Genomic DNA, 26713 nt, shown 5'->3' with positions numbered 1-26713 from the left:
GAGGAATCAAATATCGAAATCTGAAATATCGAAAAATCAAAAGATCGAACAATCGAAACATCAAAAAATCGAAAAATGAAAATACGAAAAACTGAGAAATGCAGAAATTGAAAAATTACCAAATTTGAAATTTTGAAAAACTGAGAAATTGAAAACTTGAAAAATGGAAACATCAAAAATTGTAAAATCGAAATATAAAATTTAAAAAATCGAAAAACTAAAAAATCAGAAAAACTAGAAACCGGAAATCGTAAAGTCAAAAATTTAATAAACCGAAGAATTGAAATTTCGAAATCAGAAATGTCGAAACATCAAAAAAATCGAAAAATGAAATACGAAAAATTGAAAACTGCAGGAATTAAAAAATTCCCAAATTTGAAATTTTGAAAAATTGAGAAATTGAAAACTTGAAAAATGGAAACATCAAAAATTGTAAAATTGAAAAATGGAAAAATCGAAATATAAAATTTAAAAAATCGAAAATTTAAAAAATCAGAAAAACTAGAAACCGGAAATCGAAAAGTCGAAAATTTAATAAACCGAAAAATTGAAATATCGAAATCTAAAAATTTGAAAAATCAAAAGATCGAACAATCGAAACATCAAAAAATCTAAAAATGAAAATACGAAAAATTGAAAAATGCAGGAATTGGAAAATTCCCAAATTTGGAATTTTGAAAAATAGAGATTTAAAACTTGAAAAATGGAAACATCAAAAATCGTAAAATCGAAATATGTATAAAATTTAAAAATCGAAAAACTAAAAAATCGGAAAAACCAGATGCCGGAAATCGAAAAATCAAAAATCTAATAAATCGAGGAATTGAAATATCGAAATCCGAAAACTCGAAAAATCAAAAGTCGAACAATAATCGAAACATCAAAAAATCGAAAAAAGAAAATACGAAAAATTGAAAAATGCAGCAATTGAAAAATTCCCAAATTTGAAATTTTGAAAAATTGAGAAATTGAAAACTTGAAAAATGGAAACATTAAAAATCGTAAAATCGAAATATAAAATTTAAAAATCGAAAAACTAAAAAATCTGAAAACTAAAAACCGGAAATCGAAAAATCAAAAATTTAATAAACCGAAGGATTGAACCATCGGAATCCGAAAACTCGAAAAATCAAAAGATCGAGCAATCGAAACATAAAAAAAATCGAAAAAAGAAAATACGAAAAATTGAAAAATGGAGTTAATTGAAAAACTCTCAAATTTGAAATTTTGAAAAATTAAGAAATTGAAAACTTGAAAAATGGAAACATCAAAAATCGTAAAATCGAAAAACGAAAAAATCGATATATAAAATTTTAAAAATCGAAAAACTAAAAAATCTGAAAACTAGAAACCGGAAATCAAAAATCAAAAATTTAATAAACCGAAGGATTGAACTATCGAAATCCGAAAACTCGAAAAATCAAAAGATCGACCAGTTGAAACATCAAAAAATCGAAAAATGAAAAATGTAGGAATTAAAATTTTGAAAAATTGAGAAATTAATAACTTGAAAAATGGAAACATCACAAATCGTAAATATAAAATTAAAAAATCGATAAAAACTAAAAAATCAGAAAAACTAGAAACCGGAAATCGAAAAATCAAAAATCTAATAAATCGAGGAATCAAAATATCGAAATCCGAAAACTCGAAAAATCAAAAGATCGAACAATGAAAATACGAAAAATTGAAAAATGCAGTTAACTGAAAAATTCTCAAATTTGAAAATTCAAGAAAAAACAAATATATTTTAATCGGGAAATCGAAACATCAAAAATCGTAAAATCGAAAAACTTGACACGGATTTATAAAGGTGAGGAATATGTTATTTTACAAAATTTGAAGAACATTGACACAGACAAACGGAAATGGGAGACCTACTTTTGCACACTCTAGGGGTCATGAAACGTCGAGAAAACATGAATCTAGCTAGTCTACATTCGGGAAGTAAAAACCGGTCCATGTTGATATTTTGGCCATTTTTACTAAACTTGCGTGTTAGTACAATGAACTATTGTGACCGTGCGGCATAATCCGTCGCATAATCGCATTTTGAGTAGGCGGCACATTCCTATGTCATAAACACCTTTTTGCCTAACCTTGCTAGATAAGTCAACAAAACAATAATTCACTTGTAATTTAAATTTACAATTGTCGGTGTTTTTGTTTCGTTAGCTTTGCCACCCTTGTACAAAAGCCAGCTTCACACCCACCTCCACACATCTTGAAATTCGTACCCCGTCGTGTCGTTACGCGCTTGATTTATGCAGCTCATTAGAATGAATAATCGACTACCACAAAAAGGACCCCGCTCCTTGCGTATTCATGTGTGAACCGCTAATTTACACCTATTGTCACCGCCACCCATAAACATAAAATATTCCTCCGCTATCGATTTCCGCGTTAGTCCGAAGGCCTCGCCGCAGAAAGGCCGCTTTTGCGATAACCTACCATTTCGCATGCATCTTTTTTCTCCGCCGATTTCTCCCAACTTTCCACGCCGTTTTTGCCATCGAGTGCATCGACTTTGAACTACTTAAACGCAATCGCCGCACGATCGCACTCCGCGCAATTACCGTAATTGCCAGCAAAACAGCGATTTTTTCATAAAGAGCCAACTCGCCAATGACCTAACCCACTAGACCATAGCAGTTGTTGCACCGATGACTCAGCCATCGTCTAACCTTCCAGCTACCGTTCGCGATACCCGCGAGATACGCACAATCGATCGATGCCGCCAGGCTGATTTGGAAAAGTACGGGCCACGTCAGGCCGTAGGGCAATTAATGAAATATTCATCGTAATGGCAAATCGATGGGGGCAATCGGGCTCGCTCCGGGCCATTATCCACGTGGCCGGGACACGTGGACCGAGCACTGAGTGATAACGATAAGCGATCGAGAAAAATTCAGCGCAATTGCGCTCTTATCGGAATTATGCAACGGTACGCGACCTCGGGCTTATCTCTGTTTGTTGTTGTCTCTTCGGCTTCTGGCCATCGCGGCTTCCTGGCCGCGAAGACAGAGGTCGCCGATTATTCCAAATAACTCTAACAATAATAATAATATTTGCAACTTGCCATTAAACCGGTACCTGGCTTGAGCGCTTGGCTTAAGTCCAACGCATGTTTACTATTATTTACAAACCTGTCGCTCGGTTTACACAGCCTCAATATCTCCCGGGTGTGGACTGTGTTTATTTTGGTCTTCGCGAAGGCCGGCTTCCGGGTTTGTTTATCGCGATGTCACGATTTTGCAGTGTATCTGCGGCGGAAGTGGGTCAAGGTCGCACTTGTTTAACAATAACAGCGTACTTAGTCTTTGTGTTGATTTGTGGGGTTTTTGGTTTGGCGGCTCGTGACACCAACTTATCTGGCTATTTATACAAAGAGCTATTTTTACAGGTTAAGGCACTTTGTTGTTGGCTGATATGTAAAGTCGGTTTTTGTTGTTTTCGTGGTGACTGGGTTCATGCATAGCGATTTGGTGTTTTTTAATGAAGATGAGTCAGAATGGAGTTGTTTAGGGCACGAAAGTGGTTAAAGAGACGTCACAAGACTTTTGGGTGGCGGAATTTGATTTAAGTTGGCACGAGGTGCATTGATGAGTGACGCGGTTGGAGCCAAAGTCGGATTTACGCAGGCAAATTATTTTAGCCAACAAAAAAATTGGCCGAAAGTTAAATACTTAAATTATCAAATGATTAAGCCCCACCCACCCACCCCTGTCTCAATTGTGATGAATTTTTTATTTATCATTAGAACATCGGAGCTTAATTACAAAATCCATATTTCTTTAGAAACATTTACCATTTTAAACATGTTTTAAGTATCGTGTCATTGAAAGAAAACTATGTATATTAAGAAAACAAGAGCATGATTAACCCCACCCACCCGCCCTTATTTGAATCGCGATGAATTTTTCATTGGTTGTCAGATCGAGGGGCGGGGCCTACAAAAATTTACCATGTTAGGGATATCATATAGATGATAAAACGCTAACCAAAACTTGTCTAATCATCAACACCAATAATGTAATGACGTCATTTCAAAGTTGTACATAGTAAATGTGTTTTTTTCACTCCGGAATTTCTTGTACAGAAATATGGACTTTGCGGTTAAGCTCCACCCCTTGGTCTCATGACGAATAAAAAATTCAACACAATTGGGATGGGGTGGGTGGGCGGGGCTTATCCATTTCAATAGTAAAATACTGCAAATATCAAATGGTGAATTCGAGGTTAGAATTATATTTTAAGTATTGTTGTTGAAAGTAAAGTCTATATATTAAGAAAAAGGAACTAATGATTAAGCCCCACCCACCCGCCCCTGTCCCAATTGTGATGAATTTTTCATTTATTGTCACTTCAAAGGGCGGAGCTTAATTACAAAATCCACATTTCTTTAGAAAAATTCTTTAATTGTGTTTTATACTGGCAAAACGTCTTAAATTAACAATTTTGTTGAAATCGTAATAATCCGATGAATTTTTTTTTAGGGAAAATGTAGTTATTTTTGTTTTGGAAACACGGTTTTCCACTTTGTATGGGTTTTTAAATTGTTGTATTTATTTTCGATACATTGTATGATATTAACACTGAGAAAAAAAATGACAAATTGAAATAATAGAAAATTTGAAAAATCGAAAACTCAAAACCGGAAAATTGAAAAATCGAAAAATTGAAAAATAGAAATATCGAAGAACTGCAAAATTGAAACATCAAAAAAATCGAAAAATGGAAATACGAAAAATTGAAAAATGCAGGAATTGAAAAATTTCCAAATTCGAAATTTTGAAAAATTGGGAAATTGAAAACTTGAAAAATGGAAACATTAAAAATCGTAAAATCGAAATATAAAATTTAAAATTCGAAAAACTAAAAAATCGGGAAAACCAAAAACCGGAAATCGAAAAATCAAAAATTTAGTAAATCGAGGAATCGAAACATCGAAATACGAAAACTCGAAAAATCAAAAGATCGAACAATAGAAGCATCAAAAAATCGTGGAATCGAAAAATGAAAATACGAAAAACTGAAAAATGCAGGAATTGAAAAATTTCCCAAATTTGAAATTTTGAAAAATTGAGGAATTGAAAACTTGAAAAATGGAAACATTAAAAATTGTAAAATCGGAAAACGGAAAAATCAAAAAATCGAAAAATGAAAATACGAAAAATTGAAAAATTCTCAAATTTGAAATTTTGAAAAATTAGGAAATTGAAAACTTGAAAAATGAAGACATCAAAAATGGAAAAACGGAAAAATCGAAAGATAATATTTAAAAATCGAAAAATTTAAAAATCAGAAAAACTAGAAAACGGAAATCGAAAAATCAAAAATTTAATAAACCGGATAATTGAAAAATCGAAATGCGAAAACGCGAAAAATCAAAAGATCGAACAACCGAAACATCAAATATAATCGAAAAATGAAAATAAGAAAAATTGAAAAATTCAGTTAATTGAAAAAAATCCCAAATTTGAAATTTTGAAAATTTTAAAAATTGAAAACTTAAAAACAGAAACATGAAAAATGGAAAAATCGAAATATAAAATTTAAAAATCGAAAAACTAAAAAATCCGAAAAACCAGAAACCAGGAATCGAAAAGTCAAAAATCTAATAAATCGAGGAATCGAAATATCGAAATCCGAAAACTCAAAAAATCAAAAGATCGAACAATCATAACATCAAAAAAATCGAAAAATTGAAAAATATAATTAATTGAAAAATTCCCAAATTTAAAATTTTGAAAAATTGAGAAATTGAAAACTTGAAAAGTTGAAACATCAAAAATGGTAAAAAATGTAGTTATTTTTGTTTTGGAAACACGGTTTTCTACTTTGTATGGATTTTTAAATTGTTGTATTTATTTTCGATACATTGTATGATATTAACACTGAGAAAAAAAATGACAAATTGGAGCAATAGAAAATTTGAAAAATCGAAAACTTAAAACCGGAAAATTGAAAAATCGAAAAATTGAAAAATAGAAATATCGAAGAACTGAAAAATTGTAACATCAAAAAATTGAAAAAATGAAAATCAATAATGAAAACTCGACTTTTCAGTGTCTCTATTACTTAGATGTTTCGATTTTTTGATTCCTCGCTTTTTCGACTTTTCGGCGTTTCAATTATTAGATTTTTCGATTTTTCAGTTCTTCAGTTCTTTGTCATTTCAATTTATCATCAATTTTTTGGTTTTTTGACTCCTCAATTTTCCAATTTTTCAAATTTTCGATTTTTTAAATTTCGAATTCTTCGATTTCTCGATTTTTCGGTTTTTTGATTTTCCAGTTTTTAGATTCTTCAATTTTTCTGGATTTTCCAATTTTTCTATATTTAGACTTTTCGATTTTTCGATTTCTCAATTTTTTACTTTTTCGAATTCTGGATTTTGTGCTTTTTCGATTTTTTTGAATTTTCAATTTCTCGACTTTGCAATTTTTCAAGTCTTCAATTTTCTTTATATTTTAATTTTTCCATTTTTTAAATATTAAATTTTTCGATTTCCAATTTTTCGATTTTTAAAAATTTTCGATTTTTCAATTTTTCGCTTCTTTTATTTATCAATTTTTTTTAGTTTTCGATTTTCAGTTTTTTAATTCAATTTTCCAATTTTTCAAATTTTCGATTTTTTAAAATTTGAATTCATCGATTTCTAGATTTTTCGGTTTTTTGATTTTCCACTTTTTAGATTCTTCAATTTTTGTAGATTTTCCAATTTTTCTATATTTAGACTTTTCGATTTTTCGATTGCTCAATTTTTTACTTTTTCGAATTCTGGATTTTGTGCTTTTTCGATTTTTTTGATTTTTCAATTTCTCGACTTTGCAATTTTTCAAGTCTTCAATTTTCTTTATATTTTAATTTTTCCATTTTTTAAATATTAAATTTTTCGATTTCCAATTTTTCGATTTTTAAAAATTTTCGATTTTTCAATTTTTCGCTTTTTTTATTTATCGATTTCTTTTAGTTTTCGATTTTCAGTTTTTTAATTCAATTTTCCAATTTTTCAAATTTTCGATTTAAATTTTGAATTCTTCGATTTCTAGATTTTTCGGTTTTTTGATTTTCCACTTTTTAGATTCTTCAATTTTTGTAGATTTTGCAATTTTTCTATATTTAGACTTTTCGATTTTTCGATTTCTCAATTTTTTACTTTTTCGAATTCTGGATTTTGTGCTTTTTCGATTTTTTTGATTTTTCAATTTCTCGACTGTTCAATTTTTCAAGTCTTCAGTTTTCTTTATATTTTAATTTTTTAATTTTAGATTTTTCGATATGAAAACTTTCGATTTTTCGACTTCACAGCATTTGATTTTTCGGTTTTCCAATTTTCCGATTTTTAAAAATTTTCGATTTTTCAATTTTTCGCTTCTTTTATTTATCGTTTTTTTTAGTTTTCAATTTTCAGTTTTTTAATTCAATTTTCCAATTCAAATTTTCGATTTTTTAAATTTTGAATTCTTCGATTTCTCGATTTTTCGGTTTTTTGATTTTCCAGTTTTTAGATTCTTCAATTTTTCTAGATTTTCCAATTTTTCTACATTTAGACTTTTCGATTTTTCGATTTCTAAATTTGTTACTTTTTCGAATTCTGGATTTGGCGCTTTTTCGATTTTTTTGATTTTTTAATTTCTCGACTTTGCAATTTTTCAAGTCTTCAATTTTCTTTATTATATTTTAATTTTTCAATTTTTTAAATTTTAGATTTTTCGGTTTTCCAATTTTTCGATTTTTAAAAATTTTCGATTTTTCAATTTTCGCTTCCTTTATTTATCGTTTTTTTTAGTTTTCAATTTTCAGTTTTTTAATTTTTAACTTTTGGATTTTTCGATTTTTCGATATTTTTCGACTTCTCTTCAATTTTTCTTTCATCTTTTAATTTTTCGAAATTTCAGTTTTGATACTTTTCAGATTATTTATTATTCAATTTTTCCATTTTACAATTGCTCAATTTTTCAATTTTCCGATGTTTCAGTTTGACGTTTTTTCAGTTTTTCTCCTCTTCAATTTTACGATTTTTAAATATTTCGATTTTTGACTTTTGTAACTTCTCAATTTTTCGATTTTTCAATGAATCGATTTTTTCACTTTTTAATTTTTCGATTTCCCAGTTTTTCAATATTTTAGAATCTCAGCTTTTCGATGTTTCAGTTTTGGGATTTTTCTGTTTTTCCATTATTCAGTTTTTCTTTCATTTTTCAGTTTTTCGATATTTCAGTTTTAGAATTTTTCAATATTTCGCTTGAAAAACTGAAATTGACTTTTCGATTTTTGACTTCTCGATTTTTAAATATTTTGGTTTTTCAATTTTTGACTTTTATAAACTCAATTTTTTACCAATTTTTCAAATAATCGATGTATTTTTTACTTTTTTATTTTTCGATTTCTCAATTTTTCAATTTTTTAATTCGCAGTTTTTGGATATTTCACTGGATTTTTGAGTGTTTTCTTTTCAATATTCAATTTTTCGAAATTTCAGTTTATTTGTTATTCAGTTTTTCGATTTCTCAATTTTCCAATGTTTCAATTTTACGTTTTTCGAATTTTTGTCCTCTTCGATTCTACGGTTTTTAAATATTTCGATTCTTCAATTTTTCAATTTTTTAGGTTGTCGATTTCTCAATTTTTCCATTTTTTAATTTTTCAGTTTTTGGATATTTCATTTTTGAGATTTTTCAGTTTTTACATTCTTCAGTTTTTCTTTCATTTTTTAATTTTTCGAAATTTCAGTTTTGATATTTTTCAGATTATTTATTATTCAAGTTTTCGATTTTACAATTCCTCAATTTTTCAATTTTCCCATGTTTCAGGTTGACGTTTTTTCAGTTTTTCTCCTCTTCAATTTTACGATTTTTAAATATTTCGATTTTTCGATTTTTCAATTTTTGACTTTTTTAACTTCTCAGTAATGGATTTTTTGATTGATTCCTTGACTTTCGACTGTTTCGATTTTCCAGTTCTTCATCCTTCAATTTTTAATTTTTCGATTTCCCAGTTTTTCAATATTTTAGAATCTCAGCTTTTGGATGTTTCAGTTTCGGAATTTTTCTGTTTTTCCATTATTCAGTTTTTCTTTCATTTTTCAGTTTTTCGATATTTCAGTTTTGGGATTTTTCAATATTTCGATTGAAAAATTGAAATTGACTTTTCGATTTTTGACTTCTCTATTTTTCGACTTTATGAGTTTTCGATTTCTCGACCTTTCATCTTTCGATTTCCCAATATTTCACGTCGAGAAATCCACAAATTGAAAATTCGAGAAGTCGAAAAATATCGAAAAAAAGAAATACCCCAAAACCGAAAAATCCAAAAATTAAAAATTAAAAAACTGAAAATTGAAAACTAAAAAAATCGATAAATAGAGAAAGCGAAAAATTGAAAAATCGAAAAATTGGAAAACCTAAAAATCAAAAGTTGTGAAGTCGAAAAATCGAAAGTTTCCAAATCGAAAAATCTAAAATTAAAAAAAATTGAAAAATTAAAATATAAAGCAAATTGAAGACTTGAAAAATTGAAAAGTCGAGAAATTGAAAAATCAAAAAAATCGAAAAAGTACAAAATCCAGAATTCGAAAAAGTACAAAATCCAGAATTCGAAAAAGTAAAAAATTGAGAAATCGAAAAATCGAAAGGCGCAAATATCGAAAAATTGGAAAGTCTAGAAAAATTGAAGAATCTAAAAAGTGGAAAATCAAAAAACCGAAAAATCGAGAAATCAAAAAATTCAAAATTTAAAAAATCAAAAATTAGAAAAATTGGAAAATTGAGGAGTCAAAAAACTAAAAAATCGATGATAAATTGAAATGACAAAGAACTGAAGAACTGAAAAATCGAAAAATCTAATAATTGAAACGCCGAAAAGTCGAAAAAGCGAGGAATTAAAAAATCGAAACATCCAAATAACAGGGAAACTGAAAAGTCGAGTTTTCGTTTTTAGACGCCGAAAAGTCGAAAAAGCGAGGAATAAAAAAATCGAAACATTTAAATAACAGACAAACTGAAAAGTCGAGTTTTCGTTTTTAGATTTCCATTTTTCAATTTTTTGATGTTTCAATTTTTCAGTTCTTCGATATTTCTATTTTTCAATTGTTCGATTTTTCAAATTTGCGGTTTTAAGTTTCCGATTTTTCAAATTTCCTATTATTTCAATTTGTCATTTTTTTTCTCAGTGTTAATATTATACATACATAGTAGAAAACCGTGTTTCCAAAACAAAAATAACTACATTTTCCCGGAAAAAAAATTCATTGGATTATTACGATTTCAACAAAATTGTTAATTTAAGACATTTTGCTAGTATAAAACACAATTAAAGAATTTTTCTAAAGAAATGCGGATTTTGTAATTAAGCTCCGCCCTTTGAAGTGACAATCAATGAAAAATTCATCACAATTGAGACAGGGGCGGGTGGGTGGGCTTAATCATTAGTTTCTTTTTCTTAATGTATAGAGTTTACTTTCAACAACATAATACTTAAAACATAATTCTAACCTCAAATTCACCACTTGATATTTTAAGTATTTTATTCGTGAAAAGAATAAGCCCCGCCCACCCACCCCATCTCAAATGTGACGAATTTTTTTATTCGTCGTGAGACCGGAAGGTGGAGCTTAACTGCAAAATCCATATTTCTGTACAAGAAATTACGAAGTGAAATATGTTTAAAGCATTATCGTATTATTTTAAGAAAAAATTGGGAACGAAGAAAAGAAAAAACTTTACAACAACAAAACTTTATAATTTGCGCTTTTTTTTTAATATACGTAGTCTTTTTTTCATAACAAGTAGCTTAAAACTTGTTTCAAATGGTACATTTTTGTAGACAAATATTGATTTTGCAGTTAAGCTCCGCCCCTCGATCTGACAATGAATGAAAAATTCGTCACGATTTAGAGACGGGCGAGTGGGTGGGCATTAACCTTGCCCTTGTTTTCTTAATATATACAGTTTTCTTTCAATAACACTATACTTAAAACATGTATATATGGTAATTTCTTGCAAAGAAATAAGGATTTTGCAATTGAGCTTCGCCCCCCAGGCTCACCACTAATAAAAAAATTTATCACAATTGAAATGGCGGGGCTTACATTGAGTATTCTTTTCCTTAATATACATATAGTCATGTTTTCGAAACAATGTTTAAAATGGTAAATTTTTCTAAAGAAATGTGGATTTTGTAATTAAGCTCCGCCCTTCAAAGGGATAATAAATGAAAAGTTCATCACAATTGAGATAGGGGCGGGTGGGTGGGGTTTAATCGTGCGTTTGTTTTCTTAACATACAGTTTTCTTTCAATAACACGATCTTGAAACATGGTAATTTCTTGTAGAGAAATAAGGATTTTGCAGTTAGGCTCCGCCCTCTTGACTCACAACGAATAAATAAGATCATCACAATTGAGACAGGGCGGGTGGGCGGGGCTAACCTATTTCAATAAGAAAATACTTAAAATATCAAATAATGAATTCGACAGTAAACTCTATACATTAAGAAAAAGAAACCAATAATTAAGCCCCACCCAGCCGCCCCTATCTCAATTGTAATGAATTTTTCATTCATTGTCACTTTAATGGGGCGGAGCTTAATTGCCTCCATATCAATAATTTTTTACATGTTCATTCTTCTCCACATCTGTATCTAACTGCAAAACCGAATGGCCTGAATTTTTGAAAACTTTTTAAGATTATCATAAGCATGGTAAACGTTAATCAAAATTTATGCGTTTATCCTCTTCCAAAAAATTAAAAAACTAATGACCCCTTCACAAAATTTTGCCGAATAAATGTTATTTAAATTTTGTAGAATAACATACATCTGTATTTGTGGTTTATAAATCCGTATTACGATTTAATTTTAAAATTGCAAATAGCAAAATAGTGCGGACACTCTAGAAATGTTAACAATTATATAACTCCAAATCTTGTAGTTTCTAACATAATACTCGTTTTAAAACATGAAAAAAGCTACAGTTTGGTGTATAATACATCTATATTAATATCATTTTATCATAGAAAAATCCTAAAACAAAGCGTCAAATTTAGGTCACAGTTGGGTTATTAAACCTGCAAACAACAGTGATGCCAACATAAGAGATTTTAGTTTTACAATTTTGACGGGCTGTCGGACATAAAAGTGCTCAAAAACTAAACGACCTAATTTCGAACAGCAGTAACTTCATGCATTTTCGTTATTGTTTTCGGACGCAGTTTTCGATAACAATAGAAATGAGTTTGATCGCATTTGATAAAACTTGACGTCGCTAGAATAATGCCATAAATAAATAAGTTTAATAAAAATCGTCGATAAACATTGCAATAATAAACGCCGGCCGACCTTCAAGCATCTGCTTATGAAAATGAGTCTTTTAATAAGATCAAAGCCATCATAATACCACAATTTATTATCTATATGAATCCCACGCGCAATAACGAAAAATTAGTCTCCATTAAGTCGCTAATAGAACCAGTCGTGGCCGTTTTTTTAACATTTTATCACTTCGAGTCTGAAATAAACGCAAAAAGCCAAAAACAAGTCCATAGATCACAGTGTTACCAAAATTTTTCGTTTGAACCGACGCCAGTTTTACGAAATTGGAAACGTTCATCAATAAACGAAAACCAATCAATCGATCTACAAAAACACACATGAAAGGACCACCAGTAGAATTCCACTAATTATTTTTACGGCCGCAAAACAGAAAAAAAAAGTGAAACCGCGTAAAATTCCGCTCGGGTCCGTGTACATAATTCCATCTATGTGACCATTCTTTGTTTTAATCTCGGGGATTAAAAGCAGTAATTTATGTCTTCATGACGAGTAGTTCGAGTAGAGACAGTTACCCGACTTTCACAACAACGGCAACCATCTAACGGAGCAGACGTTTACCTTTACCCATAATTTTTCCCAGAAATGGTTGCGATTTCGGAGCATATGGCCTTCGTGGAAGCGCACTGCTGCCAACTTCGCAAAAAACGCGTGAAATACGGCCGCGTAAACGCTATTTTGGCGAACACAAACACGACAACCTGTTAATTTGAATAACAACTTCCGTGGTTGTAATCGTCGAAGATGGGATTAAAATTAGCGTATGAGTAGGTAATGTGTAATGCGGTTGCGTCAGCTCGAGTAGTACGGGGTGCGGGTGCTTCCCCCACGACGCCACCACCGAGGTGGTGTCCCCGGGGAATCCTCTTACGTCTTTGTTTATAAATACGGTGGAAAATTATCGCGCAAATTTACGCGTATTTTCCCGTCTTTGCATCATCGGCTTGCTCGAATTACTATCAGAGTTTCAGCGGAACTCGAGTGCGTCATGTCCTCGCGCGAACTTGTCGTCCGATCAGTAATGCCATTAACAGTTCGAGCCTCCGCAAAGCCAGACATGTCCCACGTTTTTGTCTCCAAACTTTACCGTTTCGACTTATCATCACAAAGGTGAGCAATAGTTTTATCACGGCAGCCCCGCGCGCATCCGATCGAGGACACGTCACGTAAAGAACCGGCTATATGTAGTTTCACTCGTGCGCGCGGTCAGTTCTCGTCAGGCTTTCACCGAGAGCGCTCCGCAAAAAGTGAGAATGCCCCACGACTTCGAAAAAACCCGCCACAGTAGTAGTGCCAACCTAACACGCATGCGTCCCGCAATACCCTATCACCTTCAGTAGGCGCTGGATTTTGCCGGGATAAGAACCGAACATGGAAAAATCGAGTTTCGCGGATTTCCTCACGTGTCCGAGCGTGCTGAGTGCGGTGTTCGTCGGCGGTTGCGTCTTGTTGCTCGCTTACATTTTAAAATCCTTCCGGAATGCGAGCACTGAGGAGAAAGATCAAAGTAAGTGGCTGTCACATGTGTCACTTGTCACTCGTGACGTTTGTGCACGCTGCCGGACATAACCTCGAAATCGAGGGGGCCCGGGGGCCGAGATGGTCGTCGCGTTTGTGAGTCACGTGCAGGATATGAGTCATGACCGCGTTTTGTCTCGTTGCAGGTGAGCCCGGCTCCTCTACCGTCGAAAGAAAGAAGGACAGCGCTGTTTCCAAGCAGAAGAAGAAGCAGAATTGGACCCGAAGCGCCGACCAAGCCTACGCCCAGCCCTGGTTGCTCAAAACCCTCAAGAACCACACCGGCCAGGTGCACACCATCGACTTCTCCAGCAACGGCAAATACCTGGCGTCCTGCGGCGAAGGTAGGCCTAGCTTAAGCTCGGCGTGGGGGCCGGCGTTCGGCACTGACTTCTCTTTATGTGCAGAAGAACCCGACCCAGACCCAGACCTAGACATGAACAGCAGCAGCGGTTCGGAGTGTAATAAGGAGAACAGCAGGCCCCCGTCCGCCGACCCCAGTCCGCGCACGAAGGGGCTGTCGCGGCGGCAGCGCAAAAACCGCCGACGCGAAGACTCCTCTCCCGACAGCAAGAAAAAAAAAGAGTCGAAGCGAGAGCCGCTCACGCAGTTCAAACTCAGCATTTCGGAGCGAGTCTTCGTGGCGCTGCTGCACCCCCACATGCTCACGAAAGAGCAGCTCTACGTGGGCGGCTTCCCGGTGCAGAGCCCGCTGCACAACAACTCGGTCGTGTTCTTGGTCAACAGCAGCTCGTTCAGCAAGAGCCGGTTCGACGTGAACGCGCGCGAGTTCGTGCCGCGGCTCACGAGCGAGTCGCGCGACGCCAGCGACTCGGAGGAGAGCTCGGGCTCGGAGCCGGACGCCTCCTTCTACGTGGTCAACGCGAACGTGGGGGTGGAGCGGCTGTGCGCGAGGTGCGGCCGCGGTTTCTTCACCACGGACAAGGAGTACCTGACGCAGGAGCGCTGCGTCTACCACTGGGGCAAGCTGCTGACGGTGCCCCGGGGCGGCGTGGGGGCGCACTACTCGTGCTGCAACGGCAAGCCGGGCTCGCTGGGCTGCACCACGTGCAAGCTGCACGTGTGGAGCGGGGTGCTGCCGGGGCTGAACGGGCCCTTCGAGGGCTACGTGAAGACGCGGCAGCGCAGGTCGACGCCGGCCGACGGCAACTACGGGGTGTACGCGCTGGATTGCGAAATGTGCTACACGGTGGCGGGGTTGGAGTTGACGAGGGTCACCGTGGTGGCGGTGGACGGGAAGCTGGTGTACGACTCGTTCGTGAAGCCGGTTAACGAGATCATCGACTACAATACTCGGTTTTCGGGGATCACGGCCAAGGACCTCAATCACAACGCGAAAAAGTTGAGAGAAGTACAAAACGACCTGCGGGGGTTCATCAACGCGGACACCATCCTCATAGGGCACGGCTTGGAGAACGACCTGAGGGCGTTGAAGCTCGTGCACAAGACCGTCGTGGACACGGCGTTGGTGTTTCCGCACTATCACGGGTTTCCGTACAGACGCTCGTTAAGACAGTTGGTTTCTTCGTACTTAAAGAAGGAGGTGCAGTGTGGGTCCAACGGACACGATAGCTACGAAGACGCTTGTGCTTGCATGGAACTCGTCAAGTACAAGATTTGGAAGGAGAACAAGGATTTCATAATGATGTGACCGCTCATTTCATCATGCTTTATTTATTTTCGCGTCATTTATCACCTCATTTGTGATATAGTGTTTGTGATATTGACAGAATCTCAACGTGATACAGGAATGGATTTACTCGTAAATTGTAAATTACCTGTGCGAGACTTTGTGTTTTTAATTTTAAGTACTTAAGCTAGGTTTCATCCTTGATTGTTACTGTGTAACTTACACCGTAGGCTAAGAGTAACGTCACTGGAAAGTTCCTATCCTTTTCATACTTTTGTACATGGTGCTCAGCCATCTGCCACTTGTCTTTTCCGTTTTGTTTTGTTAATTCGAGTATTATAGGTTAAGTCATGTGTTCATTACGATATTGTTGTTATCTTTGTTTCATATGAAAAAAACGAAAACACGAAGGCAAGGCTGTGTCTGATGATACAATCGTATCAATATTTTTAATAAATTTTTTAATTAAGCCACAGCGTTTTATTAACCCCCAGTGAAAGCACAACGTAGGTCCCGATTTCTCATATCCACACAAAAATCGCCTTTCATACATGATAACGAACGCATAACAGTGAAAGTGGTGAAAGTATTTATTTATAGACGCTCTTAAAACTTCAAGTTCAACACATACGTTTTTAGCGAGGATTTCACTGCACTTTCGACTACATTCTAATCTGATAAGAAAGCGCATTTTTTATTCGTCTTTGTGCATTTTTTCGGCGTTCTATTTTAGAAAGTGGCGATGCGGCGAAAAATAGCGCCGCAGCTATAATTGTCATCGGTAAAAATAAACAACGGAATGGGAGAGACACGCCCCCGGGCGCGGACACGCCCCCATTACCACTGATGACGTGGCACGCCCACGCGATCGACGAATCGGATTAGGGGCGGTCATGGACTCGACCAACGAAAAACGACAAAAAAAGGGCTAAATTACCGCAATTACCCCATAAACCTTGAACTTAAGTTTTTAAAGCGTTTTGGGGAATGTCGACTTAATGGATCAGCTTAAAGTCAGCCCCGTAGCTACGGGGGGGCAAGAGGGGGCTGAGCCCCCCCCTAGCAGTTGCGGTTGCCCCCCCTGGAAGACTTATACATTATAAATTTCAAATTAGTAATAAAATTTCAATATAATGCCGATTGCCGAAGCATATTAACTGGCCCCACCCGCCCCACCTTTATTTTCGTACAGGGTATATTATTTGACCGTATAAAAAAATGAACATGTCACATTTTATTCCATAGCCTACTATGTAGGTACTTGAGAAAAGTCAAAAATATTATATGGATTTTCTAAAAATTGAGCTTTTATTGAAATGGACAAAAAATTCTGAGATGTAGATTTCGATGAGCTTAATCAAAAAACATAAGGTCTTGATGGTCCCAGACCAAGATTTTTCAAAAATTCGGTTCCAAAGTCGACATTTCAAAATTTCTCAAAAATTACATTTCTTTTGGCGGCTCTGGAAAAATTGTACGAATTTTCGAAAAAATAAAACCAAAAAAAACATTTGGAGATCGAAATCAATAAAAAGATCCCTTCTGCTAGTTTTCGAAAATGCGTGGGAAAAGTCAAATTTTTTTTATAGATTTTCAAAAATTGAGCTTTTGTTGAAATTGGCTGAAAATCTACAAAAAATTCTGAGATGTAGATCTCGACGAGTTTAGTCAAAAAACATAAGGTCTTGCTGCTATTCGGTTTCCAAGTCGAATTTTTAAAATTTCTCAAAAATTATACTCCTATTTCTTTTGACGATTCTAGAAAAATTTTACAAATTTTCGATCAAATAAAACCAAAAACAACATCTGAAGATTGAAATAAATAAAAGAATGACTTTTGGTAATTTTTGGAAATGCTAAGAAAAGTCAAAATTTATTTAGTTTTCAAAAATTTAGCTTTTGTTAGAGTTGACAAAAAATTCTGAAATATAGATCTCGATGAGCTTAATCGAAAAACATGTTCATGCTCCCGGAGCAAAATTTACGAAATATTGGGTTCTACCTAAAATTTCTAAAAAATCTCAAAAGTGACTTAAAAAAAAGTTATTTCTTTATGCGATTGTGGAAAAATTCGACGAAATATCAAAAAAATAAAACCAAAAATAACATCTGTAGATCGAAATCAATAAAGAGATCCCTTTTGCTAATTTTCGAAGATGCTTGGGAAAAGTCAAAAAATGTATATGGATTTTCAAAAAATTTCAACCAAATAAAACCAAAAACAACATCTGGAGATCGAAATCAATAAAGGAATCCCTTTTGGTAATCTCGAACGTGCTTGAAAAAAGTCAAAAATTTGATACAGGTTCTCAAAAATTGCCATATTTCTTCCGTCGATTCTGGAAAAATTGTAAGAATTTTCAAAAAAATTGAATCCAAAACGATTTTTGGAAATCGAGATGAACAAAGGAGTCTCTTTTGATAATTTTTGAAAATGCTTGGAAAAAGTCAAAAATTTTATATGGGTTTTCAAAAATTGAACTTTCGTAAAGTTGACAAAAAATTCTGAAATACAGATTTGGACGAGTTTAAAAAAACATGACAGGTTCATGGTTCCGGATCAAAATTTTCGAAATACTCGGTTTCGAGCTCGAATTTTCAAAATTTCTCAAAAATTACCATATTTCTTTTGGCGATTGTGGAAAAATTGTACGCATTTTCGAAAAAACAACCAAAAACAACATCTGGAGATCGAAATCAATAAAGGAATCCCTTTTGGTAATCTCGAACGTGCTTGAAAAAAAGTCAAAAATTTGACACAGGTTCTCAAACATTGCCATATTTCTCCCGTCGATTCTGGAAAAAAAGTTAGAATTTTCAAAAAAATTGAATCCAAAACGATTTCTGGAAATCGAGATGAACAAAGGAATCTCTTTTGGTAATTTTCGAAAATGCTTGGGAAAAGCCAAAAATTTTATATGGGTTTTCAAAAATTGAACTTTCGTAAAAGTTGACAAAAAATTCTGAAATATTGATTTCGACGAGCTTAAAAAAACATGACAGGTTCAAGGTTCCGGATCAAAATTTTCGAAATACTCGGTTTCGAGCTGGAATTTTCAAAATTTTTCAAAAATTACCATATTTCTTTTGGCGATTATGGAAAAATTGTACGAATTTTCGAAAAAACAACCAAAAACAACATCTGGAGATCGAAATCAATAAAGGAATCCCTTTTGGTAATTTCGAATGTGCTTGAAAAAAGTCAAAAATTTGATACAGTTTCTCAAAAATTGCCATTTTTCTTCCGTCGATTCTGCAAAAAATGTAAGAATTTTCAAAAAAATTGAATCCAAAACGATTTTTGGAAGAAATCGAGATGAACAAAGGAATTCTTTTGGTATTTTCGAAAATGCTTGGGAAAAGTCAAAAATTTTATATGGGTTTCCAAAAATTGAGCTTTTGTTAAAGTTGACAAAAAATTCTGAAATACACATCTCGACGAGTTTAAAAAAACATGACGAGTTCATGGTTCTGTACCAAAATTTTCGAAATATTTGGTTTCGAAGTCGGACTTTTAAAATATGTACTAAACATGCAAAAAAATAAACTCAAACAAATTGGATGTTACCTATATGGTCACTACACAAATTTTTGGATGCAGTACAGCTGTTTGTGAATCTACATTCTCTGTTTTAACCAGCATTTTGACCAAGTACCGTACTAATTTTTTGGACTTCGACAGGTTTTTACGAAAATTTAGCGTGAAAAATCGACGTTTCCAATTAGTTTAATGTTTTTTCAAATATAAAAACTCAGAAAAAATAAAGTAGTTAGGTATCTGAGTGTATTATTAAAATATAAATATTTACATGAAGCCCCCTCTGTCGACAAACTTGCCCCCCCTGAATAAGTTTTCTAGCTCCGGGGCTGCTTAAAGTGCACTTTTATTTGAAAAAAAACGACTTCAAGTGCATTAATTAGAAATCTTTTAAGATTATTCCGGTAAAAATTAATAAATTTGTAGTAGGTGAGTCATTCCATGTGATTACCTAATTATTCATATTAACGGAAAACTGAGTAACAATACGTACGCGCGACACTCCCGGCAGACGACCTCTCGCGTTTTAAAAAACCATTCTCATTGGCGTGTCGCTCTGACGCGTCAATTCATCATTGGTTAACGGCGTGGGCGTGTCGCGACAATTCTTGATAAGTAGGCGTGTCGTTCGTGATTTAAAAACCTAAGGACGCTTTGTATTGTTGCAGACAGGGCCGTCCTCTTGTGGGACTCTAAGGACCTGACCCAGAAAGACATCAAGTCTTTGCGGGTCAACATAGAGTTCGACCACCCGACTTTCGTGAAATGGAGTCCCGACTCGAAGGCTTTCATCATCCACAAGTTTAACGAAAACGCGATTGAAGTGTACAAGATAGAGAAGAAGAAGGATGGGTGGTTGGGGCACGCCACGAAGGCTTTGACGTTCCCCAAGGTAAAACTAAAACCGACCGAAATTTTACAGTTGCGGTTTACCCTTGTCGACAATACCCATTCATTATTTTTGTTTCAAACAAAAACTCAGCGTCAACATAAATTTCAGCCAAGGCCGGCGTTGTATAACCTGACCTAAAACTCCATTAGTTATGGTTTTATTATTCACGTTTCATTCAATTCAAAATTAATTTTCCAGCTTTTTACTCACAATTCGCGTTTAATGAATATTAATAAAATGAATCATGGTTGCGTCACTGCAGGCTCACGAAACCGACGTCATCGGAATGGGGATCGCTGGTAACGGCAAGTACATCATGTCGTGCTCGAACAAGACCGACCTGGTGGTCTGGGACTTGAAGGGTCAGAAGCTGGCTCAAGTGGACACCTACTTGATGACGACGACGTGTGCCAAAATATCGCCCTGTGGAAGATTTATCGTGGCTTCAGGGTTTGCTCCAGACGCCAGAGTCTGGGAAGTGTTGTTCAGCAAGAGCGGCGAGTTCCAAGAGGTGAAGCGAGTCTTCGACTTGACTGGGCATTCCTCGGGGGTGTACGACGTCGCTTTCGACGCGGATTCCTCCCACATGGCCACGGTGTCCAAAGACGGCACTTGGAAGCTATTTGATACTAAAAGTAACCCGAAAATCAACTCTCAACCCGTCTTAACACAATCATTTTCAGTCGAGTACAAGAAAGGCGAAGATCCTCATCTAAAAATCACCGGAAAGTACCATCAAGCCGCCCCTCATTCTCTCATCGCCCTTTCACCCAACGCCGAAGTCGTCGTGATCGCAACCGGCAGTTCTCTAGCTTTCTATTCGACTTTAACAGGTCATCACGACTACACCATTGACAATATTTATTCAGGTAAAGGTCGGCGCGATTTACTCGCGAGTTAAAGCGGACCGTTTCAGGAAGAATTACGTCAGTCCTGTTCGATGCCATGGGGAAATATGTGCTCACCAGCGGCGACAAGTACGTCAGAGTTTTCCATAATGTCACAGGGTACCGTTGCAGCATCGCCACGGCTAAAGACAAGCTGAAGCAGCAGCAGACCTCCGCCACCAAGGAGCGGCTGGAGAAGATCGTCGCGGACTGCGAGGCATTCCTTAAGACTATCGAAAAGAAATGAGCTTATTCGTGAAGAAAATATATTCTTGTATTTTGGGTAGAGTGTTTTATTTTGAGAGACCCCAGTTCTCGAAGACGATGAGGGCGATTAGGGTCAGGAGGAAGAGGACGAGGAGGATGATGCTTGAGATGAGGGTGCACTTGCGGTCGTTTAGGTACTCCAAGCGACTGTAATAAAACTATTTTAGTTCTTTTTCTATAAAAAAAAACTTACCCATTTTCGTCGAGGTTTTTCCTGACGTACATGTTTGACACTTGCTGTGTTCTGTCAACATTTTTTTTTGTAATTTTTCGGGTTCTGTTATGTGCTGCATGCTCAAGTTGTAAGTACTCTCTTAAAATCTTGACTCAAACTTTCGGGTTTGTATTTCAGCGGGAATAGAGTCCTGGTGATATTGCTCTTCGTTGTTGGTATTATTGCCATTGTATTCATTGTCTTGTACGCAATCGAAAGAAACAAATCTCATGGAGGAGAAAAAGACACCGAAGGTCCCAGAAAGACAGTTGGTAGATTTATGAATCTTCTGATTTAACAACACATGTGACATAATGAATAAATAAATCGCAGCTAGTTTTTAACTGTGTTTGAAATAGGGATGAAAAGAGCCAAGTGATTAGGACTAGGAAAGAGTCGTTTTGATCTGAACGAAATTAAAACCGCGAAAATAAAATTAACATTTGGTTATGCAACCAATTAAACTGTCAAGCAAAACTGTTGTGTATCGACAGGAAACTCGTAATTTGTTTTGAAAACTAATTTTGTAAATTCGACGAAATTTTAAAACAGTAATGCGTTATAAGATTTTCGACAAAATATGTCCTTATGCAATAAACTTAACGGTATCAACTTGAAATCTATAATATTCTAATGCGGATTGTTATGCAACCAATATTCACATAACCTACAATAAACTATACGTCGGAGTACAATTGGTTGCATATACACACTATTAAAAACTCCCCGTTGACGTTGGCTTTTCAACCAATTAAATTGCAGCAGCGTGCAGTGCCGCCAACTTGAAGAAAAACCCCCTGAATTGTTGGGGACATTTTTCTGATTGACAGCACTAATTCCATTAAAATCAGATTTATTGCTATTCATCTCCAAAACAGATTAGAACTACAAGGGCTTACATTTTGTAGTCTTCTTTTTACAACAAGAAGTTTCAAATGGTAAATTTTTGTAGGAAAGTATTGGGGCGTAATTTTTGGCTTGTTTTTTTCTTAATGTACACAGTATTCTTTGAAAAACACGATACTCAAAAACATGTTTGTTATTTCTTGTAGAAAAATAAGGATTTTGCAGTTAAGCTCCGCCCTCTTGGCTCACAACGAATAAAAAAATCATCACAATTGCAACAGGGCGGGTGGGCGGGGCTTACTCACTGGCTTCTTTTTCTTAATGTATAGTGTTTATTTTCAATGACATGATACATAAAACATATTTCTAACCCCGAATTCGACATTTGAAATCTTAAGGGCCGGTTTATAGAAGCGCGAGTTAAATATTTAATCCTCGATTAATTTAACACTGGATTAAAATGTGGAATGGGAGCTCGTGATTGGTTAAAACCTGCACGTCGCCTAGCAACGAACCTCAATTAAAAGTTAATCGCGAATTAACTTTAACTTCGGTTTCTATAAACCAGGTCTAGGACCTAGAAACGGTTTCTATAAACCGGCCCTAAGTATTTTATTATTGAAATGGATAAGCCCCACCCACCCACCCCGTCTCGATTGTGATGAATTTTTTTATTGGTCGTAGACCGAGGGGTGGAGCTTAACTGCAAAGTCTATATTTCTGTACAAGAAATTACGGAGTGATATATGTTTGAAGCATTATCGTCTTCTTTTGAGAAAAAACAGGGAACGGAGAAGAGAAAAAACTTTACAAAAATAAAACTTTACAAAATTTTGCATTTTTTTATTTTTAATATTTTTTTCTTAATATACAGTTTTCTTTCATTAACACGATCTTGAAACATGTTTCACATAGTAATTTCTTGTAAAGAAATATGGACTTTGCGGTTAAGCTCCACCCCTCGGTCTCACGACGAATAAAAAAATTCATCACAATTGAGATGGGGCGGGTGGGCGGGGCTAACCTATTTCAGTAAGAAAATACTTAAAATATCAAATATGAATTCCCCGGTAAACTCTATACATTAAGAAAAAGGAACCAATAATTAAGCCCCAACCAGCCGCCCCTATATCAATTGCAATAAAATTTTCATTGATTGTCACTTTAATGGGGCGGAGCTTAATTGCCTTCATATCAATAATGTTTTACATGTTCATTCTTTTCCACATATGTATCTAACTGCAAAACCTTTTTTTTTTCTTAATATACATAGCCATCTTTTCATAACAAGAAACTTAAAACATGGTTAAAATGGTAATTTTTGCAAGGAAATATGGATTTTGCAATTATGGGGCGGAGCATAATTCCAAAATCGATATTTTCTTATACAAATTTTCCATTTTAACCATGTTTTAAGTTTAATGTAGTGAAAGAAGTCTACACATATTAAAACACAAAGACAAATGTAAGCCCGCCCACCCGCCCTATCTCAATTGTGATGATTTTTTTTATTCGCTGTTAACCAAAGGGGCGGAGCTTAACTGCAATGTACTTATTTTTTTACAAGAAATTAAAAACATGTTTTTGAGTATCGTGTTATAAACCCCACCCACCCACCCCATCTCAATTGTGATGATTTTTTTATTCTTAGAAAGTTAAGACACGTTTAAAATGGTAAATTTTTGTAGGAAAATATGAATTTTGCAATTAGCTTCCGCCCCTCGGTATGACAACGAATAAAAAATTCATCACAATAGAGATAGGGCGGGTGGGCGGGGCTTATATTTTGCCGTTTTTTTAATATGTGTAGATTTATTTCGACAACAATAAACTTAAAATAGTAAATTTGTATAGGGAAATATAGCTTTTGCAATTATGCTCCGCCCCTCGGTCTGACAACGAACGAAAAATTCCTCACGATTGAGATTGAAACAGATGGATGGAGCTTCTCCTTTGGTTTCCTTTTTTTGTTAAATAATACATTTATTTTTGTTTGTATAACACGCTTACTTGAAAACATATTTCACATGATAATTTCTAGTAGAAAAATAAGGATTTTACAATTAAGCTCCGCCCCTCGGATTACCATGAATAAAAAAAATCATCGGAATTGAGATAGGGCGGGTGGGCGGAGCTTATATTGTACCTTTTTTTTTCTTAATATCGCATGTTTTCAGAACAAGAAACTTAAAACATGGTTAAAATGGTAATTTTTGCAAGGAAATATGGATTTTGCAATTATGGGCCGGAGCATAATTGCAAAATCGATATTTCCTTATACAAATTTTCCATTTTACCCATGTTTTAAGATTCATGTAGTGAAAGAAGTCTACACATATTAAAACACAAAGACAAATGTAAGCCCGCCCACCCACCCTGTCTCAATTGTGATGATTTTTTTATTCGCCATGAATCAAGGGGGCGGAGCTTAACTTCAAAGTAGTTATTTTTTTACAAGAAATCAAAAACATGTTTTTGAGTATCGTGTTGTTTAAAGAATACAATGTATATTAAGAAAAGACAAAGCAAAATATAAACCCCGCCCACCCACCCAATCTCAATTGTGATGATTTTTTTATTCTTAGAAAGTTAAAACACGTTTAAAATGGTACATTTTTGTAGGAAAATATAAATTTTGCAATTAGCTTCCGCCCCTCGATATGACAACCAATAAAAAATTCATCACAATAGAGATAGGGTGGGTGGGCGGGGCTTATATCGTGCCTTTTTTTTTCTAAATACACATAGGCATTTTTTCGCAACAAGAAACTTAAAACATGGTTAAAATGTTACATGTTTGCCAGGAAATACGGATTTTGCAGTTATGGGGAGGAGCCATTCCATTTTAAACATGTTTTAGGTTTCATCTTATGAAAAGCATACACGTATTAAAACAAAAAAGCAAAATGTAAGCCCGCCCACCCGCCCTGTCTCAATTGTGATGATTTTTTTATTCGCCGTGAATCAAGGGGGCGGAGCTTAACTGCCAAAATACTTACTTCTTTACAACAAATTAAAAACATGTTTTTGACTATCGCGTTGTTCAAAGAATACTATGTATATTTAGAAAAATAAATATGTATAAACCCCGCCCACCCGCCCCATCTCAATTATGATGATCCTTTTTATTCTTAGAAACTTGAAACACGTTTAAAATGGTTTTTTTTTGAGGAAATATGGATTTTGCAATAAGCTCCACCCCTAGGTGTCTGCCAACGAATGAAAATTTCATTACTATTTAGGGCTTAATCCTTGCCTGTAATTTTTTCTTAATATACACAGTATTCTTTCAATAACACCATACTCAAAAACATGTTTTTAATTTCTCGTAGAGAAATAAGGATTTTGCAGTTAAGCTCCGCCCTCTTGACGCACGACGAATAAAAAAATCATCACAATTGAGACAGGGTGGGTGGGCGGGGCTTATATTTTGCCTGTTTTTTCTGAAAATGTGCAGACTTATTTTGACAATAAGAAACTTAAAACATGTCTAAAGTGGTACATTTTTGTAGAAATCAACTTAAATCGGCCACTTTTCGTGTACAACCCCTTTAAATACGACAAAAGTTGAAAATTAGAGTTACTATCAAGAACGACTTTAAGATCTCCAAAAATAATGTCGGATTTCTGGAACTTAGGCAACCAACTATTTTGTACCTTCTACTGACGCAAAACTGGGTGCATACGTATCCTATTTGTAAAATTAAAAATCCCTCCATGGATAAGTATTCCATTTTTTTTTTTTTTTTTTGTAAAAATGGAAGTAAGTAAACAGCTACTTGTGCAACAAGTATGATAATGAACAACTTTTGCATTGCGTGCGTACCAGAAAAGTTGTCTAAACCAGATATGGTGTAATTATTCTACAATAATCGATTTATTGTTCAACTCTTCATGCACCTGCGTCACGTTTCGGAAACTGACGTCTTTTCGCCCGAGGGAAAATTATGGAGGTCGTCGATGCACTCAAACGAATAAAATTTTTAGCCAATTATGAGATTTTACGTAGGGTTATCCAGTTCACCGCAAATTTACCACACAGTTCTAGAAATTCCATTGAACAATAACCCAAGTTATAAATAAAACATACTTTGATTAATTAACTGTATGTTACGAAATTTAAAAATATCGCTATTACAAAATATAATAAAAGATGTGAAATGTTTCTCGGAGATAATAAAAATCCCAAGTACAAACAATAACAACGGTAATTTCGATTTGTATATTTTGCTTGCCATATTTTAGCCGAGCGTGAACTTGCGAAAACATTGTTTGAAATAAAGTAAGAACACCCCAAACAATGTTAACATTGAAACGTCCAGTGTGTTTTAAAGCTGATTGAAATTTATTTTCCAAGACAAAATCCGGCTCTAAATTTAGCTTAATTATCGTCAAATCAAGCTAGACAAGCTCCTAAATTTCCACAAAACGAAAAAAATCCGCCGTCATAATTCACAGAAACGACTGAACTTTGCATTGATAAACTAAACAAACATGTTATTAACGAAATAATTATTATCTAAACCTGATTTTTATAGTAGTCGCAAGAAAAATTAAAACAGCAGCAA

The 26713-nt window shown here is 34.7% G+C and overlaps 1 protein-coding gene across 3 annotated transcripts; it reads left to right on the top strand.

Moving 5' to 3' along the window:
* Positions 1–13458: 13458 nt before the first annotated feature.
* Positions 13459–21101, top strand: LOC135131923 (transducin beta-like protein 2). 3 transcript variants are annotated; one of them, XM_064059790.1, is made up of 6 exons: positions 13461–13839; positions 13997–14194; positions 19708–19931; positions 20194–20566; positions 20615–20800; positions 20848–21101. In XM_064059790.1, the coding sequence occupies exons 1-6, from the start codon at positions 13704–13706 to the stop codon at positions 21063–21065; spliced, it is 1335 nt and encodes a 444-aa protein (XP_063915860.1). In that variant the 5' UTR covers positions 13461–13703; the 3' UTR covers positions 21066–21101. The 3 variants fall into 3 exon arrangements, with proteins under 3 accessions (XP_063915859.1, XP_063915858.1, XP_063915860.1); XM_064059789.1 differs by lacking the exons at positions 19708–19931; positions 20194–20566; positions 20615–20800; positions 20848–21101 and adding an exon at positions 14258–15970 and having other exon boundaries at positions 13459–13839; XM_064059788.1 differs by lacking the exons at positions 19708–19931; positions 20194–20566; positions 20615–20800; positions 20848–21101 and having other exon boundaries at positions 13459–13839; positions 13997–15970.
* The last annotated feature ends 5612 nt before the right edge of the window (positions 21102–26713 follow it).

Source organism: Zophobas morio, unplaced genomic scaffold (genome assembly GCF_036711695.1).
Source record: "Zophobas morio isolate AGI-343-1 ecotype UQ-CSIRO unplaced genomic scaffold, CSIRO_AGI_Zmor_V1 ptg000021l, whole genome shotgun sequence".
Lineage (NCBI taxonomy): Eukaryota > Metazoa > Arthropoda > Insecta > Coleoptera > Tenebrionidae > Zophobas > Zophobas morio.
The sequence above is the reverse complement of the archived record's forward strand: the minus strand, read 5'-3'. Positions and strand labels throughout refer to the sequence as shown.

Coding starts and splice junctions, on each gene's coding strand:
- LOC135131923 (XM_064059788.1), top strand. CDS start 13,704: ATGGAAAAATCGAGTTTCGCGGATTTCCTCACGTGTCCGAGCGTGCTG. Junction 13,840..13,996: donor CACTGAGGAGAAAGATCAAA/GTAAGTGGCTGT, acceptor GTCTCGTTGCAG/GTGAGCCCGGCTCCTCTACC.